The sequence below is a fragment of the Microcaecilia unicolor genome, chromosome 3 (assembly GCF_901765095.1).
Source record: "Microcaecilia unicolor chromosome 3, aMicUni1.1, whole genome shotgun sequence".
NCBI classification, from domain to species: domain Eukaryota; kingdom Metazoa; phylum Chordata; class Amphibia; order Gymnophiona; family Siphonopidae; genus Microcaecilia; species Microcaecilia unicolor.
Genome location: NC_044033.1, coordinates 107,985,932 through 108,005,847, shown reverse-complemented (window position 1 = coordinate 108,005,847; position 19,916 = coordinate 107,985,932). Strand labels below are relative to the sequence as shown.

Below are 19,916 nucleotides of genomic sequence, written 5' to 3'. Positions count from 1 at the left end.
GAAAATCAAAAAATTAGAAAAAATTACAAACCGGGTGAACCATTTGAGCAAAAGCATAAAAGTATTCACTGTTACCTACTCTACAGCAGGAAAAGTGACCAGGGAAGTGATTTTCAACCCAGTCCTCAGGACACTCCCAGCCAGTCAGCTTTTCAGGATATCTGCAATGACAACGCAGGAAAGAGATTTGCATACCAAGGAGGCACTGCAAGTGCATCTCTCTGATACATATTCATTGTGGATATGCTGAAAAACTGACTGGATGGGAGATCCTAAGGACTGAGTTGAGAACCCCTGAACCAGAGGAGTCCACAGGGATCAGTGCTAAATCCAGTTCTCCGCAACATCTCTAAGTGATGCCCATGAAAGGGTACAGAAAAGATGAAAGAAACTTAAAAACTGGAATAATGGTCAAGAAATTAGCAACCTGGCTTTAATTCGGGACTGTCTTTTCATGTTAATTTGTACAGCGCTGCGTAAGTCTAGTAGCACTATAGAAATGTTTAATAGTAGTAGTAGTAGTAGTAGTAGTAGTAGTAATTCACACTATGCAAAAACATGTGTTTGGGGCAAGGTGTATCCACAGGTGGGTCTGGGCAGGCCCTGGGCCCTTCCACTTTTGCCTAGGCCCACCCAGCAGTCAAACTCACCATTCAGAAACTGATGAGGATCCCCAAGTCCTGCCAGCTGAAGAAATCAGCTAAAGTGTGGCTGTCAAGGGCTCAAAATTCTGCTGCTTACACCAACACCATGACAAGAATCACACATCAAACACCACAAAGCAAACCACGGAAACACCTCTGCAGGATATCACTTTGCAAGACAAGAGCACTGGTCAGAATACTAAGACAAAACTTCAAAACAATGCAGGAACATAAGACATTTGAAGTTACAATGATTAAATATTTTGATGCCAACAAAAGAGGTCTTAACAGAGATCTGTTTCTTATTTCATTATAAACCATAAAATATGCTGCTTTATCACATTCTAACCACCCATTCATCTCTCCTGTTTCTCATCTCACCTCCCACCCCTACCTTTCTCTGAAATTGTTATTGGAGAGCTTCAATATTTCACTTATATTCTGATATTTGTCATCTTTTGCTCATTTCTAACCTGAAGAAGGCTCTGCCTTTGAAAGTTAATCAATAACCCCCAGATTCTGTATAGGTAACCCAAATATGGGCAATTTATATGAAGAGCTGAGAGATGCCAGCGCCGATTAAAGCACGGGGTGTTCCTTGAAACAGCTCCAGGGCGAAACATAGTCTATGTTGGATTAAGTAATCCCCTAACTGATCATTATGGTCTTCATCTGGAGATGAGCATTTTCGTTAAATTAATCTTACTGAAGTGTTAAATAAGAAAGTACATTTATCCATACATACAAAAGAAGTTGAAAAAGTCTTAGAAAAATTTAATACGAAAGCTGAAAATGATTCTACTGTTAGATCGATGAGGAGGTGGGTGTGTATATCTTACTGATTGAAAAATCTAAGGTCAGTAAGTGGCACTGTTGAGGTCTATGGAAAATTCCACATGTATGGGAGGTAGTTTGTATATGAAATGCTAATATTAGTGCACAGCTACTAATGAAACAAATAGAAAAAAGTCCTTTTTAATGGACGGACTGGAAATGGGCTTATCGCATGGGAAAGGCCCCACATAAGGACCTGCTATACCCATTTCATAGCGCAGCTTAGTACAAGGGCCCCTTTGTGAATGATTACACTGAGTTTTTTTTCCCTTTGCCTACACTACCAAATACCAATCAAAGTGACCTCACCGTTTCTAGACTTGAGTGCAAATATGGCCTTCAGTTTTGCTAACTTGAGCTTATACTGACAGCTGCTAACCCCAACATTCTATATACTGTGTGAGATTTCCGCGCAGAAATAGATGCGTAATCCATAACAATGCGTGTAATTAAGGGCCTCTTACTCATTTTTAGCATGCGCTAATATTTAGGGCGCACTAAACGTTAGTATGGACGTCACTAACGTTTAGCGTGCCCTAAATATTAGCGCACACTAAAAACACTAGTGCACCTTAGTAAAAGACCCCCTTAATTAGTTAAGCTAATCAGTGCTGATAATTGGATGTTAACAAGCAATTATCAGAACTAATTGACACTAATTAGAATTTACACACGCTACCTGCTAAGCGTGCTCTGTAACGTGGTGCACAAAAATTCTAAGTCACATGGAGGGGCATAATCGAACGGCGCCAGCCATCTATATGGGCGGCCATCTATATGGCCAGCGCCGCAAACAGCAGTCCCGAACCGTATTATCGAAAAAGATGGCCGGCCATCTTTCGTTTCGATAATACGGTTGGGGCCGGCCAAATGTCAGAGATGGCTGGGTTTGAGATGGCCAGCATCGGTTTTCGCTGATAATGGAAACTAATGCCAGCAATCTCAAATTCGGCCAAATCCAAGGCATTTGGTCGTGGGAGGAGCCAGCATTTGTAGTGCACTGCTCCCCCTCACATGCCAGGACACCAACCGGGCACCCTAGGGGGCACTTCTAAAAATTAAAAAAAAAAATACAAATAGCTTCCAGGTACATAGCTCCCTTACCTTGGGTGCTGAGCCCCCCAAATCCCCCCAAAACCCACTCCCCACAACTCTACACCATTACCATAGCCCTTATGGGTGAAGGGGGGCACCTACATGTGGGTACACTGGATTTTTTTTTGGGGGGGGGGTTGGAGGGCTCCCATTTACCACCACAAGTGTAACAGGTAGGGGGAGGATGGGCCTGGGTTCACCTGCCTGAAGTGTACTGCACCCACTAAAAACTGCTCCAGGGACCTGCATACTGCTGTCAGGGAGCTGGGTATGACATTTCAGGCTGGCATAGAGGCTGGCAAAAAGGTTTTATTTTTTTGTTGTTGCTTTGGGTGGGAGGGGGTTGGTGACCACTGGGGGAGTAAGGGGAGGTGATCCCCGATTCCCTCTGGTGGTCATCTGGTCAATTGGGGCACTTTTTTAAGACTTGGTCCTAAAAAAAAAAATGGACCAAGTGAAGCCGGCGAAATGCTCCTCAGAGCCGGCCTTCTTTTTCCATTATCAGCTGAACCCGGCCATGTCTTAATAATGGCCCCGTCCCGCCTCCCATACCCTTCCGAAACGCCCCCTTTAACTTTGGCCAGCTCTGCGACGGAAAGCAGTTGGAGCCGGCCAAAATCGGCTTTCCATTATACCAATTTCGCCGGCTTCAGGAGATGGCTGGCCATCTCCCGATTTGTGTCGGAAGATGGCCAGCCATCTCCTTCGAAAATAAGCTGGATAGTTAAAAAGTGGACATGGTTAGGAGCGTGGAATGGGCATTTCTAAAATCTATGTGCATCATTATAGAATACACCCACTCCGCGCCTAATTTAGGCGTTGGGATTTACATCAGGTTTTACTTGGTGTAACTGACCGCAACTAAATTTAGTCTCGTGGACCAGTGCTCGGCATATTCTATAAAGTACACTTAAATTAAACAGTATTTTAAAGAATACACTTCGATTTCTGAAGGGAAATCTCGGTGCAATATATAGAATCTAGCCTTAAATGTACCTATTTAGTATTATTTCTTTATTTCCAAAACTTTATATACCGTGCTAGCTGACTAGCAGAGCAGAGCGGTGTACAGGCTATAAACAAAGTCGCAATAAAAATTGGCCTGCGTTAGTATGGGTGCATCTTTTAGGCACATTGGGCCATTTTTTACCATGGCTGGGAAAAATGCTATTCTTTAATGGGCCAGGAAATGGGCCTGCGCTAATATTAAAACTTGCACATGCGACGGTCACGTGATGGCAGGGACCTGAACGGACGACTCGAGGCTGCTCTCCTCTCCCGGGCTTGATAAAACAGCTTTTTACAGCGGCACTAGCGGATTTAGACCCGCGGTAATTGAAGAATAATAAAGCGCAGTACTCACTGACCCGACGTGGAGCAGGAGGAGATCCCCTGGGTGTGGAAACACAGGTATGCCGCCGAAGACTCCGCGGACACAAAAAAGAAGCGGAGCGAACACTGTGGACAAGATGGCGTCCGGGAAAGAGCAGGCTGCAGAATCCAATAGCCAAACCCCGCCAGTGATCGCGCTGCAGGAGGCGGCGATCAAAGAGATTATGAAGCACATGGCAGCGGTATTGGATGATAAGCTCTCTACCCTGCATGCCTTTATGGACGAACTCAAAGAGAATCTGGCAATGCAGGGGAACCGCATACAACAGGCAGAGGAACGGATCTCTCAGCAGGAGGACCTCGCGACTGGAATGTCTACTCAGTTAATCGCGCTGGACAAAAGGTGCAAAGTGCTGGAAGACAGAGTTGAAGATCAAGAAAATAGGAGCAGACGCAATAACATCAGGTTGGTGGGGGTCCCAGAAAATGTAAAAGAAAAAGATTTATGGGACTTGGTTGAAACATGGCTACCTAAAGAGCTGGGCCTCGTGGTGGAGGGGCAGCGCCTAAAGGCAGAAAGAGTGCACCGCGTGGGAGTGCTGAAAGAACAACATAGCAGGCCGCGCCCTGTAATTGCACGCATTTTTAACTATGCGGACAAGGCCCAGCTGATGGAGAAATATCGCCAGCGCAGGAGTTTGGTCTATAATGGAACCAACTTACTGATGTTTCAAGATTTTTCACCTAGAGTGTCGGAGCTCCGCCGGCGTCTGTCTCCTTATTGCTCTCAGCTCTTTAATAAGGGAATCAAGTTTTCACTGCAGTACCCAGCCCGGGTGAGAGTGCTGCATGAGGGTCGCGTTTTATTCATGGAAAAACCTGAGGAGCTCCAATCATTCATGGAGCAATTGAAGTGAGAGGCAACTTAAGAAAGCAGCACCACAGTGGTCGACCAGTGGGAGATACAGATCTGGATTACTTGAGAGCTTATTCATGGACACTGAACGTTTGGCCAGAAGAAGGTACTCTCCAGTAGGGAACTCTGGCTTCTTGTCGACTGACTACAGCAATGGAGCGTTGGTGAGAGGAATGCTTACTTTTGGCGCCAGAATCAAGTAGGAATAGTGGACCTTATTGGGAGACTCGAGAACATCGCCTCTTGCTGATCAGACATGTCTTTTAATCTCTCTTCAGTGGCAGACATACGGGACTCCTTCGCAACTGTTCATTGCAATAGTAAAGGGGCAGCGAACAATCAGCCTATACAGGCCTGTATACAACACATGGGGGAGGGGGGGTGTTATGAAGACTGTGGTGGATGCTTCTGCTAAGGGGGGGTGATTCAAGTTGTTATAGTTAGCCTGTTTTATGTTAACCTTAGAAGTTGGTGCCTTATAAGGGGCGCATCGGGGAGAGGAGCAGCTTTCTTGATTAGGGTTGTAGCACTGGTTGTTCTAGGAGGGAGGAGGGGGGATAGCGGGGAGGGAGTTCTACGGAAATGGAAGGGGAGGGAAGGGGAACTTAGGGGGTGCAATGTTTGGGATCTGAATGTGGGAAGTGAGCAGTCTGATGAGAGTGGTTGTGGGGAAGCAATGTTGTGGGATAGGGTTGGAGGAGGGGAGGGGGAGGGAGAGGGAGGGGAGATGGGAAGGGAGGGGGTGGGGGGGATGCTCCTGGAGAAACGGGGACCCAACCGAAAAAAAAATCCTGGATTTGGCAGAATGTATTCCAGGGGAATAGAAGGGGGGTGGTGAGCTGGGACATCACCCCAAGATATTGTAAGGGCTGCTTGAACCCTAGAGTGATGCTGACTAATGAGTAAACTAAGATTTGGGTCTTTGAATGTTGATGGGATCCATTCTCCTGTCAAACGTTCCAAGATTCTGTCTTACTGCGCTAAGATGCATATTGATGTTTTATTTCTGCAGGAGATTCATCTCTCTCAGATTGAACACCAAAAGTTGAAACGGGGATGGGTAGGGGAGGTGGTCTCGTCCTCATACAACAGTAGACAAAGGGGCGTGGTTATATTATTCCATAAAAAACTCCATGTAAGCATGCATAAATTAGTTCAAGACCCGGAGGGCCGCTTTATTTTGTGGTTGGGGGAGGTAGCGGGACAGAAGGTCGCCCTTTGCTCTGTGTATGCACCCAATGTGTATTCTCACTCCTTCTTCTCCAACCTGTTGGCGCAGCTGGTCTCGATCGCTGGATATCAGATGATATTAGGCGGAGATTTTAATATCACGGCGGACCCCTCGATTGACTGCAAGCCAGCAAAAGCTAGAACATCTGCTTGGGAAGGCAGGGGGGTGCAATTTTTGATGCGTGAATTAGGGCTGTTAGATATTTGGAGAGTATTACACCCGGAATCCTATGAATATACTTTTTTCTCACAGGTCCACGGAGTCTACTCCAGACTGGATTACTTGCTTCTGGACCCATCATTTTTATCAAGCGTGGGAGGAGCAGATATAGTAGATGGAGCTGTCTCAGATCACTGTCTGGTATGGGTTGAGATACACTGGCGTCAGGGGGAGGAGATGCGACAGTGGCGAATGAACCCAACCCTTTATTTAGATCTTGACTTTAGAGCGTTCCTGTTGCAAAAGTGGGATAACTACCTAAAAGAGAACGACCCTGAGTCGGTGGGCCCCATAACATACTGGGAAGCCGGGAAAGCAGTGATGCGAGGTCATATTCTGGCCTACACAGTGAAACTAAATAGGGAGAGGAATAGACAATTGATCACATTAACTAATCAATTGCAGCAGCTGAGAGGGCAGCATATCCGCACCAGGGAGGAGGGAGTAAGGCGGGAGTACTGGGCGGTGAGGAGGCAGATAAATGATATTTTAAATGCCAGGGCAGCTCACGACATTAATATGTATAAATATAATCTTTTCCGATGGGGAAATAAGGCAGGGAAGTTGTTGGCTGCGTTGGTGCGGCAGCGAGGGGCAAAGAAGATTATCAGCAAGGTTAGATCGGCCGACCGGGGAGTGGTGACATCGATAGAGGACATACAGGAGGAATTTGTCAAATTTTATAAAACATTATACAACAAAGGAGAGATAGATAGAGAGCAGAGGGAGTCCTTTTTCCGGGATCTTGCCCTCCCTCAGTTGACGCAGGCACAGCGAGATGTACTAAATGCCCCGGTGGTCGGAACGGAGGTTTGCCAGGCAATTAAGAGATTAAAGCTGGCAAAGGCCCCTGGGCCCGATGGGTTGGGTCCAGAGTGGTACAAAATTCTGGGAGAAAGGTTGTGCCCTCCGTTTCAGGAGTTGTGCCATCACTTGTGCACTGCGGGAGGGGATGGTGGTGGAGGATTGACTCATGCACATATCGTGGTGCTCCCAAAACCGGGAAGAGACATGGAATTGTTGGGATCGTATCGCCCGATTTCACTCCTGAACCAGGATATAAAGCTCTTTGCGAATATCATGGCGCATAGGCTGGGAACAATCTTACCAGCATTAATACATACGGATCAAGCAGGCTTTGTGCCGGGGCGATACGCGTCATCCAACGTTCTTAGGGCCTTGTCGGTGTTGCAGAAATGGGGGACCATGCCGGGAGATGCCATTATCACCAGTTTAGACGCGGAGAAAGCCTTTGACAAGATCCTGTGGGATTACTTGTTCTGGGTGCTTCCTCAATTTGGCATCATGGGAGAGTTTCTAGGGGGCATACGAGCATTGTATAGTAACCCTACTGCCCAGATCTTAATCAATGGCACGTTGTCCCAGTCCTTCTCTCTGGAAAGGGGCACACGGCAGGGGTGCCCGTTGTCGCCAATGCTGTTTGTGCTCTCGCTTGAACCCTTTGCTATTAAAATTCGGCAGTCCAGGGAGATTACAGGAATCAAGATGGGTGTCCAGGAACTTAAAATAAATATGTTTGCGGACGACATGCTCATATATTTGGATAATGCCACCGAAACTGTACCCAGACTAATAACGTTGCTTTTGCAGTTTGGCTCCTTTTCTGGGCTGCGTATAAATTTCGACAAGTCAGAGGCCCTACCGGTATCATCGCCCTGTAAGTGCCAGCAGTTGCATCCTTTTCCCCTTGCATGGTCCACGGGCACTCTAAAATATCTAGGAGTGTATCTACACAGGGACTTGAGAGTAATATACCGCAAAAATGTCCAGGACAAATTGGACAGTCTACGGAAGTTGTGTCATCAGTGGCGCGACCTCCCTCTTTCTTTACTAGGAAGGGCAGCATTGGTTAAAATGGTCATGCTGCCAAAGATATTGTACGCTATACAGATGTTACCTTTATGGATCACGAGGAAGGATGAATCCTACTACAAAGGGTTCATTGGAACCTTTCTATGGGCAGGGCGACGGGCGCGGATAGGTTTTGCCAAATTAACACTGGATAGAGCAAAGGGAGGGATAAATTTGCCAGATTTGCGCTTATACAACGTGGCGGCTATGCTGCGCTGGATTCATGAATTGCATTCGGGGAATTCCAAATTTGCGCCGCAGGCTATATGGCAGGACAAGCAGCTTCAGCAGTCGGCATTCAATCTTTTGCAAGGGGGGAGGAGCATGAAAGGGGGTATTGGGTTTTTGCTCCACCCTTTGAGTCGGGCTTGGGCTTGGTGGAGAAGGGTATTGGGGGGAGCGATGGGTGCGTCACCCTTCCTTGCAGCAGTTGATAACCCTCAATTTCCGGCAGGACAAGGAGGGTCGCGTTTCAAAATCTGGGCCCGACATGGATGCCGATATGTGGGGGATTTTACAGCACTGGGGGGCGGGCTTTTCCCTACATTCGAGCAGGCAAGAGTACAATGGAATTTGTCCCAAGCAGATGTTCTGCCCTTCTAGCAGTGGAGGCATTACTGTGCGTCCCTATCTCCGGTTCGGTCCCAGGGGCCGACCTTCTCCATGCTAGACAAGATATTCCGTCAATTGCCAGAAACGGCCAATAAACTGGCAGTGTGGTATGCGGTGGGGAGGGAACAGAAAGCAGCGCCCTTTTTTGCTGGCTTAGCACGATGGTGGAGTGAACAATTAGGGGAGGAAATTACTATGGGAATGCTGTCCAATTGCTTTCAGGGGGCGTTCAGGATAACCTCCAGTGCAAATCTACAAGAAATGCAGTTTAGGCTGCTCCATGGTGTTTTTATAACGAGGGAGAAGGGTAAACGAATGGGATTATGGGAAGACGACACATGTGTGCGGTGTAAACAAAGTGGGGTCCCTTGTTCACACCTTCCTGGAGTGCTCGAAGTTGGGCAACTTCTGGACGGGGGTGCTGGAGACACTGGGGCGTTTGCTGACAACGCAGATGGAGTGGTACTATAGGGTGGTGCTGCTGGGAGATGACGGCACTTTGAAAGAGCAGGGGCTATCCCCATCACAAGTGCGCTTTGCCTGTGTGGCGCTAATGCTGGCCAGGAAATCAATACTGGCGAATTGGGTCATTGAAGCACCCCCAACTGTACAGCAGTGGAGAGGTAGGATGACGCAGATGGCGCAATGGGAGGAGGAACGCACTAAATCCTCCGGCCAGAGGGGTCAAGCATATAGAGATATGTGGCGGCTTTACGTGGCTTCGAATCCAGGTTCGCAAAGTTCTCCGGGAGCGGGCGGGGGGTTGGAGGGGGGACGGGAGTAGCGGGGAAGGGCTGTTACTGTGGGACGGAGGGAGATAATGATAAAACCGGGTGAATGGAACACTGACTGACTGATCATTGGCACATGCAGGGGAAGCTTAATGGAGAAGTAGGTAACAGCATACTGAACTGCTCTATGCACAAAACAAACCTTTTTGTTTTTGCTAGTATGGTTACCCTTGCTTTGAAATTATTTATTTGCGTTGTAATGTAATGCTGTTGGTGTTCTGGTACCTTAATAAAAATTATTTATAAAAAAAAAAAAAAAAACTTGCACATGCCTACTTAAGGCCTGAGCCCTAGCGGTAAGAGCTCATGCGCTACCGAAGCAGTAACCATGCAGCGAACTGCAGGTTACTGCCGGTAACACCCCCACAGTAGAAAATAAAAAATTATTTTCTACTGCAGGATTCAGTGCATGCCAAACTTGGAATTGCTGCTGGGAGCATGCGCTACCACGGTGGTACTGCCGATTGGACACACCCTACCCAAGCATTAGCCCTCCAACGCCTTTGAAAAAGGGCCCCAAAGAAAGGAAAGGAACGGCATTAAAATATAGGAAAGCAATACACACACACCAGAGGGTTTAGAGAAAGAACTCAAATAGAACATAGAGGAGATAATAAAATCCTTAAAAACGAGGCAATTATGAAAGAAGGAGTAGAGATGGGCATAGAAGGGCAGACAAAAGTAGTGAAGATGGTGTCACTGGTGATTATCAAGTTAGCTACTCTCTCCGAGAGCTTGTGCCAGGTTTTAAATTCCATTTTAAAACTCTTAAAAGCGCTGTTGCTGTGTAAAGAGAGGGGTAAATTGTTTCAAGTGAGTGGGAAGAGAAAGAAAAATGTCCTACCCCGTGTAGATTCTAGGTAAGCTAATCATGACCTAGGGAATACCAACCTACGGTCATTTATTGAACAGAGGGACAAAGTGGGACAGTAAGGAATAGTAAGGCAAGAAAGCTAGTCAGGAACACCAGTATGAAAAGTCTTGAAAGTAAGCAATGCAATGCAACCTGACATGACTCATATTTTGCAGTTCATCAATCACAAACTGGATGAAAGCAATGTACATTACCGTGTGCCAGGTATCCTGGATAATTCCTGCTTTTTCAGTCAAGATCTCAGCTAACCTTTGGGCCTCTCCTTCACTGAACACCGTGCTGCTTATGGTAGAAACCAAGGTCTTGTAAGAAAGGTAGAGTGGGCCATCCGAATCTGTAACAACTGAAGAACAACAATGCACTTATAGCCCATTGTGCAATGAAATCAAGGTACCACAGCTGCAGTACTTAAAAGAGGGCCAGAAACCACCTAAAGGCTGATGACTAAAATGAGGAATATTTTCACAAATAGAGGCAACGTACAAAAAAATATATATAATTAAAAAAAAAAAACAACATGCAAACATGCCAACAACAGAAAAAAAGTCAACGTTTTTGTCATTTTATTGTTTTTGTCATGCACTGCTTCCTTTCCAAAAAGAATCTGCAAATTTTGGCCCTTCTCTGTAGCAAGTGTTCATGTATATTTGGTTATGCACGTAAGTTTATTTAAATTCACAAGTCATGAGCTGCTCTGAAGAAAAAGCTGTTAATGCAGTCCATTAATTATGAAATTGGCAAAGAAAGGCAGGGCAAAAAAGGCTTTGTAGGCCTGTTTTTGCAAGACAAGTACCTATATCTCAGTGAGGTGCAGCAATTTTCCTATGGCAGGTTAATTCATTTGCTAAACAAATATACTTGAGTCATCTTGATGTACTCTTGTGCAGAACTGTTTGTATGACTCTGAATATCACCAAATGGAACATTAAGAGTCTCACAACCAGTGGTTTTGCAATACTTTCCATTCTGTGTTTCCACTGTTCCAATGGGCTGTTTACTACTCAGCAAAATCATACCATTCAGTCAAGTCTAACAAAACCTACTGGGACCGATATTCACATGCATTTCTGCGGTCACCACCTGTATAGACCACATAAATACACTTTTTAAAAATCTGTAATGCTCCTATATACACATTTAGCCATTATGGGGGAGATTCTATATAGGGCACCTAAAAAACTGGCTCTAAAATCAGTGCCGACCAGGGGCGTAGCCAGACACAGATTTTGGGTGGGCCTAGGCAAGAAGTGGGTGGGCATCAAGTGTTCTCCCCCTCCCCACCACCCAAACCACCACCAAAAAAATATCTCAGCTAGCGGGAAAACGCTTCTTTCCACCTTGACAGTCTGCAGCAGGTATGCGCTGAAAAATGAGCATGCTCAGGTGCCAGTATCATGGAGTAGCATTTTCGTTACCATCAGGGAGAAGTCTTTATCTGGCCGAGCTTGGGATCCCCCACCAGCTACCACTAAACGTGTGCTACTGTCTGGTGGGCCTGAGCCCTAAATGGGTGGGCCCTGGCCCACCTGTGGCTACGCCACTGGTGCCGACTAAGTGCATTCTATAATCTGCCTATATTTAGGCACCAATTATAGAATATGCTTAGTTGATATTTGAGCATCTAAATCTACATGCATCCATTTACACCAAAGAAAATGTGGTGTAAATCCCAGGGCGCAGATTTAGGCGCACTGGGCCATATTCTATAACTAGGGGTGGAAATTTCAGAACGCCCACGAAACAGCCATGTCCCCCCCATAACCACACCCCTTTTTGCCTGCGTGCGTTAGAAGTTCAGCGCACATCGTTATAGAATACGCTTAGCGAATTGTACGCCTAAATTATAATCAGTGCCAATTAGTGCACATTATTCTTGTTAAGTGTACTGTTATCAGCGCTCATTAGCTTGTTAAATTGCATGCATTGTTCTTGGCGCGGACCTTTAGACACACTGAATAGAATCCGGGGGGTTTATGTGTACAGGTGATAATTTTCAGTGGGATTAGGCTACTAACATTTGCTAAACTGAGCTTCTACGTTGGCCTTTTCTATGTTCTAAGCCCATTTCTAGCATGCAGGGCTGCGGAGAGACTGAGCCAGGCCCAGGACAGGGCTGCCGCTACTGCCCCCCCCCCCCCCCCCCCACTGGATCAAAACTACGAGGGGAAAAGCAGCCGCATGGTAGGCAATGTGGCAGAATGAAGAACAGCGCTGGAGGAAGGCTTCTTCTGCTGGCAGAGCCTGGGGGCCCCCATCAGCCAAACCAGAGGCTTCCAAAGCCCTGTGTCTGCTCCTCCCCAGCCTCTAAGGGGGGCCCGGTGCCAGAGTTCTCTCTCTCCTGCTCCTGTCAGGACACGATCACCCTGGTACGATCAGGAGCAGGACAGAGAGAGAGACCCCAGTGCAGAGCAGGAGGCCAGGCCCGGGGGAATCTTGCACCCCCTGACTCCCCCCCCATGGGCGTAGACTGGGGGAGCGAGGGGGGCAATGCCCCCCAAACGACGATGACTGGCGCCAGTAATAAAAGAAACAAGCAGGCACGCTCGTCTCCGTCCGCTTCGCTTCCCTGCCCTCTCTGTCTGCGTCCTGCCCGAAAGGAAATGACATCAGAGGAAGGCAGGACGCAGACAGAGAGGGCAGGGAAGCGAAGCGGACGGAGATGAGAGTGTCTGTCTACCCCCTCTCTTCCTCCCTCCCTCCGGGCTCCGGCGCAGCAGTCTTCAGCCTTTCTGTGCTCCTGGCAGCGGTAGCGACGTATACACGCTGCCTTCGGCTCTGCCCTGAAGCCTTCTCTTCAAGTTCCTGTTCCCGCATAGGTGGGAACAGGAACTAGAAGAGAAGGCTTCCGGGGCAGAGCCGAAGGCAGCGTGTATACGTCGCTACCGCTGCCAGGAGCACAAAAAGGCTGAAGACTGCTGCGCCGGAGCCCAGAGGGAGGAAGCGAGGGGGTAAACGGAGTCAAGATCGCCGTTTGGGGGGGGCTTGCACGATCCTGGACCTCGCGGGGGGTGGGGGGCAGCAGAGGGAAGATGGATGGGACCAGGAGGGGTGGGAAGCAGAGGGAAGGAGCAGGAGGATGAATGGGACTGGAAGGGTGGGGAGCAGAGGGAAGGAGCAGGAGATGGATGGGACTGGGAGGGGTGGGGAGCAGAAGCAGAAGATGGATGGGACTGGGAGGGTAGGGAGCAGAGGGAAGGAGCAGGAGATGGATGGGACTGGGAGAGGAGGTGAGCAGAGGGAAGGAGCAGGAGATGGATGGGACTGGGAGAGGAGGTGAGCAGAGGGAAGGAGCAGAAGATGGATGGGACTGTGAGGGTGGGGAGCAGAGGGAAGCCTACTGGAAAGAAGACACTGCATAAAACAGAAGACACTGGGACCAAAGCAAATAGAAAAACTAAATGATCAGACAACAAAGGTAGAAAAAAGTATTTTATTCAGAATTTATTAATTGGAATATATCAGCTTTTTGAAATGTGCATCTGTGATATTTTGCATGTAAATTTCAATTTTTCTGGTATTGCTGCATGTGGAGTCTGACTTCTTGAGTTAACTTTCCAGTTCAGTATTTTGCCTTCATATTTTTTTATTTCTAGTTCCTTGTGTCATATCTGTTGTGTCATGTGTTTTTCATGTGTGATCAAGGTGCAGTATTCTGCTAGTGTGTAGTATTTGCAGCCCTTTTTGTTCTGTTTTTTTTCACTAGGTAGTGTATTGGTGTTTTAGAGCCTGGTGTAATTACAGTTCTGCCTTTTCACGCATAAGGTTGTAGCTCATCCTGTCCTTGGAATTAGTGCTGTTATGGTTTAGTAAGGATATGAGTGTGTTTTTGCACAAGTTTGTGTATAACGTTTTGCAGTGGAGAGATTGTGTGTTGGCCTTACTGAGGTGGCACCAAAACATCAGAAAGGGCGTAGAGCCTAAATCATGACACACTACCTCTTGAAGGATCTATATATAGAGCCTATGCATTTCTAAGGTCAACAGTGTTATGGTATGGGTATGGTGGGGAATTACTACTGGAGATGAAGAGGGAGTGCTGGGTAAGGAGGAAAGAAGGAAAGAAGGGAGAAAGAGCTGGCTTGATATCTGATACATATTCATTATGGTTATTCCCCAAAAAAGCCAGCTCTTTTTCCCTTCCTTCCTCCATATTAGCATATTAATTTGCATATATATATATATATATATGCAAATTAATATGCTAATATGCTCCGCCCCATCCTTTGCCCCCCCCAAATGAAACAGTCAAACTACGCCCATGCCCCCCCCCCTCGGCAGCCCTGCTAGTATGGATGTCAAAAAGGGCTTCTATTTCTTTTGTTTGTAGCTGTACGCTAATGTTAGCATTAGCCCATGGTCATTTTAAAAAATTGCTGCGGTAACATTTATTGCCTCCTATTTAGGAGGCGCTAAGGGCTCCCACATCACAGGTCTGCTAACCAGTTAGGGCTAGATTATATATATGATGCCTGAAAAATCCAGGCGGAATGAATTTCCGCCTAAGCCTATTCTATAAGCAGTGCCTAGATTTAGGCACGGTAAATAGAATATACTTAGTTGATATCCCAGCACCTACAACTCTGCGCATCCATTTACATCAAGGGAAATGTGACATAAATACCGGCGTGTAGATTTAGGCAAGAAGGTGCATGTTCTATAACAGTGTGTACATTTTGGAATGCCCACGAAATGCCCATTTTGCCGCCCATAACCACGCCCCTTTTTGGCTCCATGCATTAGAATTTAGGCGCTGTGCATTACAGAACATGCTTAGCAAGTTATGTGCGTAAATTCTAATTATTGCCAATTAGTGCTCATTATTGCTTGTTAAGTGCTGTTAAAAAAACACTGACTGGCTTGTTGAGCCAATTAAGTTACGCACGCTGTTATGGAATATGCTTGGATTTTGGCACGAAACGCTAGGTGCGATATATAGAATCCGGCGGTTAGCACTGCAGTAATGTCAACATGCTAGCTGATTAGTGTGAATCTACACCCATTTTCCCCGATATGCCCCCTCAAAAACAATAAGAAAAGGTAAATACCACACAACTGGCGTGTGCAGACAACAAAACTACTTTAGCATGTCCCGTGTTAGGTGCACATTAGCACCTAGCGTAGCTTAATAAAAGGGCCCCTTTGAGATGTAGGTTCCTAAACTGGCCTCACTTAAATTTTACTACAACTAAGTTCCTAAATTTATACTCAGAATTTCACTAAACCCCTAAAAAGTGCAAGGGGGTAGATTTAGGTAGAGAGAAAAGAAAGCTAGAGGTTAGTGACCGTGTTGTTTAAACTAAATATGAATGTAAAGTGTTTACTGAATTTTTGGCAAGTACAAATTGCAGAATTTGGGAATACCATTTCTTTCCATAACTTATAATGCATAAAGCAGAGGATGTTTCCTTGAGTGTCACCAGAGTTTGTGATGAAACATTTGTTCCACTTTGAGTTTATATGTCATGTCAGTTTGAAATAAAGAGCTTTATACTGACACTTTCTCATTCTCAAGGCTCCAAGGGTTGTCAAGGTGCCCCGAGATTTTAATGCAAAAATTATGGTATGCTCTGCATGGTCATTATTTAACAGACTTTCCATTCCTTCTCCCCGCCCCATCCCCACCCCCCATGGCCAGTTCCGTCAAAAGCCGTGTTGGCAACAAGCCTGCACCAGTATACACAATTGATCCCATATGGAGCACATTCAATAAATCTTCTTCTGTTGATGGTATGCCAAAGACTCTTCTAGTTCAATGCATGCCAAACAATTTTGCTGACAAAATCTACTCTCCTAATGCTAGAATTTATATTTGTCTGGGAACATTTAATCTACAGATGCTCTTCAGAACTGGTCAATGCTAAAGCACTGACAACAGTCTCAGTCATACGGATGGAAAAAGCTCTGTCTGGGATTTAGTTCTCTGACCCACTTCCCACTTTTTTTATTCTTCACCAAGAGATGAAAAATCTTCAGAAAGTACAGTAAAACCATAGGCAACTGAAACTTACTTAGAATCGAGCTGAGAGGAGTTAAGGATAGCTTAGATTGTAATATACAGTGCCAGCAGGGAGGAGTAGCGTAATGGTTAGTGCAGTGGGCTCAGAACCTGGGATACTGGGTTCAGTTCCCACTGCAGCTTCTTGTGACCCTGGGGAAGTCAATGAACCCTCCATTGCCCCACGTACAAAAGCTTAGATTGTGAGCCCAGTGGGGACAGAGAAAGTGCCTGCACTGAATATGTAAACTGCTTTGATTTAGGGTGGTAGATACGTGAAATGCCCTCCCGCAGGAGGTGGTGGAGATGAAAACACTAATGGAATTCAAACATGCGTGGGATAAACACAAAGGAATCTTGTTTAGAAGGAATGGATCTACGGAATCTTAGCGGAGATAGGGTGGCAACGCCGGTAACTGGGAAGGAAAAAACAGTGCTGGGAAGACTTCTACGGTCTATGCCCTGATCATAACTAAATAGATATGGAAAGTTCAAGAACAATGCTGGGCAGACTTTTACGGTCTGTACCCTGAGAAAGACAAGGAAAAAACCAAACTCGGGTATACATATAAAGTATCACATACCATGTAAAATGAGTTTATCTTGTTGGGCAGACTAGATGGACCGTACAAGTCTTTATCTGTCGTCATTTACTATGTTATGTTACTGTGTACCACAGAAAGGTGGCATATCAAATCCATGACCCAAAAACCAACTGAAAAGCTGGCCAACACTAGAAAAGCTTTCAACTTATTGTGCTCTAAGTCATCTGTAAATCATTCTTTTCAACTATGAAAAAGTAAACATTTGAACTGCAAGCAAACAGGGAGTGTGAATTACAATCCTGCTCGCAAACAATTCCAAATCCGGCACACTTTGAAGCAGAAATATAATTCTGAAACCACCAGGTTACGATTTGGGCCAATCCAGTCCAAGCAAGGTCAGTATTAAAATTAAGTCATAAGTGATTTATCGCAACCTATCAAAGAAACACAGGGCCCCATAATCCAAAAAAGCTGAGTCTACATCAGTGCTTCTCAACCCAGTCCTTGAGTCACACCTAGTTCCATCAGGTTTTCAGGATATCCACAATGATTCAAATGAAGTATTGGATCAATTTCAATTTGGTTTTCGTTATAAATATAATACTAAGATACTTTTAATTTCTGTGTCGGATTGTATTCGATGTGGTTTTGATAAGGGTATAGATTATTTGATGGCGGCTTTAGATATCTCGTCTGCCATCGACACAGTGAATCATCAGTTGTTGTTACTGAGATTGCAAGCTCGTGGGATATCAGGGTTGGTCTTAGACTGGTTTAGGTCCTTTTTACATGACAGACAGTTTCAAATTTCTGTGAAGTCTGAAGTTTCCTTGTGGACCGATATTGGATCAGGGGTGGCACAGGCGTCTTCACTTTCTGCATTATTGTTTAATATCTACATTGTTCCCCTTTGCAAGGTTCTTGATGGTTTGGGGGTGCATTATAGATTGAATGCTGACTATAGAATGACACAGGGACAAAGTCTGTCCCCTTCTTCCCCGTGAGCTCTGTTTCCGTCCTCACCCTCATCCTGTCCCCGCAGGTTCTGTCTCCATTCCCATGAGCTCTCTCCTCATCTGAACAAGCCTCGAACACTTATGATTTTATATTTAAATCTTTTTATTAAAGTATAAAAAAAGAATAATATACTGTACAAATGTTGTCTATCAATCACAAATAGAAAATAATAATAACAAAGAGCAACTGAAACAACCTCCCCCCTCCCACCACCCTCTACCCTTCAAACCCCAATAGCTGACTTCTACTACCCCAAGGAACCCTAATCTACCCTGTTAAAATGTCCAGGGGTACAAAATACAACCCGCTCTGTATGCTCTAGAGGGGGAGAATATGCCCTATAAAACACTATTATAATTTTTAATCTATGGATGAATAATAAGTCATCAACAATCTCAGGATTCAGTCTAGCTCTCCTGTCTTCCATAGTCCTTCCCACAATAGAAAATGTCTCTCAGAAGATGAGCTGGTAGAAGGAATGCACAGGAGCCTCCATGCAAGTTTTCCCAGTTTTGGCCAGCACTTTTGCTTGTTCTGCCAAAAAATCAAAACACTGTTGTTTGTATTAGAGAATGACACGGGGACAGGGATAAGGTTTGTCCCCATCCCTGCAGGCTCTGTCTCCGTCCCTGCCCCACCCCATGTCATTCTCTAATGCTTAGTACATAAGTACACCCTGGGACAGACCGAAGGTCCATCAAGCCCAGCATCCTGTTTCTAACAGTGGTCAATCCAGGTCACAAGTACCTGGCAAGATCCCAAAAACGTACAGTACATTTTATGCTGCTTATCCTAGAGATAAGCAGTGAATTTTCCCCAAGTCCATTTTAATAACGGTCTATGGACTTTTCCTTTAGGAAGCCATCCAAACTTTTTTAAAACCCCACTAAGCTATCTGCTTTTACTACATTCTCTGGCAACAAAATTCCAGAGTTTAATTACACATTGAGTGAAGAAAAATTTCCTCCAATTTGTTTTAAATTTACTACTTTGTAGCTTCATCGCGTGCTCCCTAGTCCTAGTATTTTTGGAAAGAGTAAACAAGCGATTCACGTCTACCCATTCCACTCCACTCATTATTTTATAGACCTCTATCATATCTCCCCTCTGCCGTCTCTTCTCCAAGTTGAAGAGCCCTAGACACTTTAGCCTTTCCTCACAGGGAAGTCGTCCCATCTCCTTTATCATTTTTGTTGCCCTTCTCTTTACCTTTTCTAATTCCACTATATCTTTTTTTAGATGTGGTCACACCATGGAGCGATACAAAGGCATAATAGAAAGGGACGCCCAAGTTTTTCTGAGGACGTCCTCGCAGGACATCCCTGTGAAGGGGCGGGGAAACCCATATTATCAAAACAAGATGGATGCCCATCTTTCGTTTTGATAATACAGTTGGGGATGGCCAAATCTGGAAATTTAGGTCGACCTTAGAGATGGTCGTCCTTAGACTTGGTCGTTTCTGATTTTCGGCGATAATGGAAATTGAGGACGCCCATCTCAGAAATGACCAAATGCAAGCCATTTGGTCATGGGAGGAGCCAGCATTCGTAGTGCACTGGTCCCCCTGACATGCCAGGAAACCAACCGGGCACCCTAGGGGACACTACAGTGGACTTCATAAAATGCTCCCCGGTACATAGCTCCCTTACCTTGTGTGCTGAGCCCCCCAAAACCCACTACCCACAAATGTACACCACTACCATAGCCCTTATGGGTGAAGGGGGGGCACCTACATGTGGGTACAGTAGGTTTCTGGTGGGGTTTTCAGGGCTCACATTTACCACCCCAAGTGTAACAGGTAGGGGGGAAATGGGCTTGGGTTCGCCTGTCTGAAGTGCACTGCACCCACTAAAACTGCTCCAGGGACCTGCATACTGCTGCGATGGACCTGAGTATGACATTTGAGGCTGGCAAAGAATATTTTTAAAGAATTTTCTTG

At 45.8% G+C, this 19,916-nt stretch overlaps 1 protein-coding gene across 2 annotated transcripts in view; it reads right to left on the bottom strand.

Moving 5' to 3' along the window:
- The window catches only part of RRBP1 (ribosome binding protein 1), a 193,657-nt gene that overhangs the window by 120,059 nt on the left and 53,682 nt on the right, over positions 1 to 19,916 (bottom strand). For both annotated transcript variants that reach the window (XM_030196260.1, XM_030196259.1), the window contains exon 3: positions 10,615 to 10,763. In XM_030196260.1, coding sequence (XP_030052120.1) covers positions 10,615 to 10,763 — 149 coding nt within the window. The remainder of the gene's footprint in view (positions 1 to 10,614; positions 10,764 to 19,916) is intronic.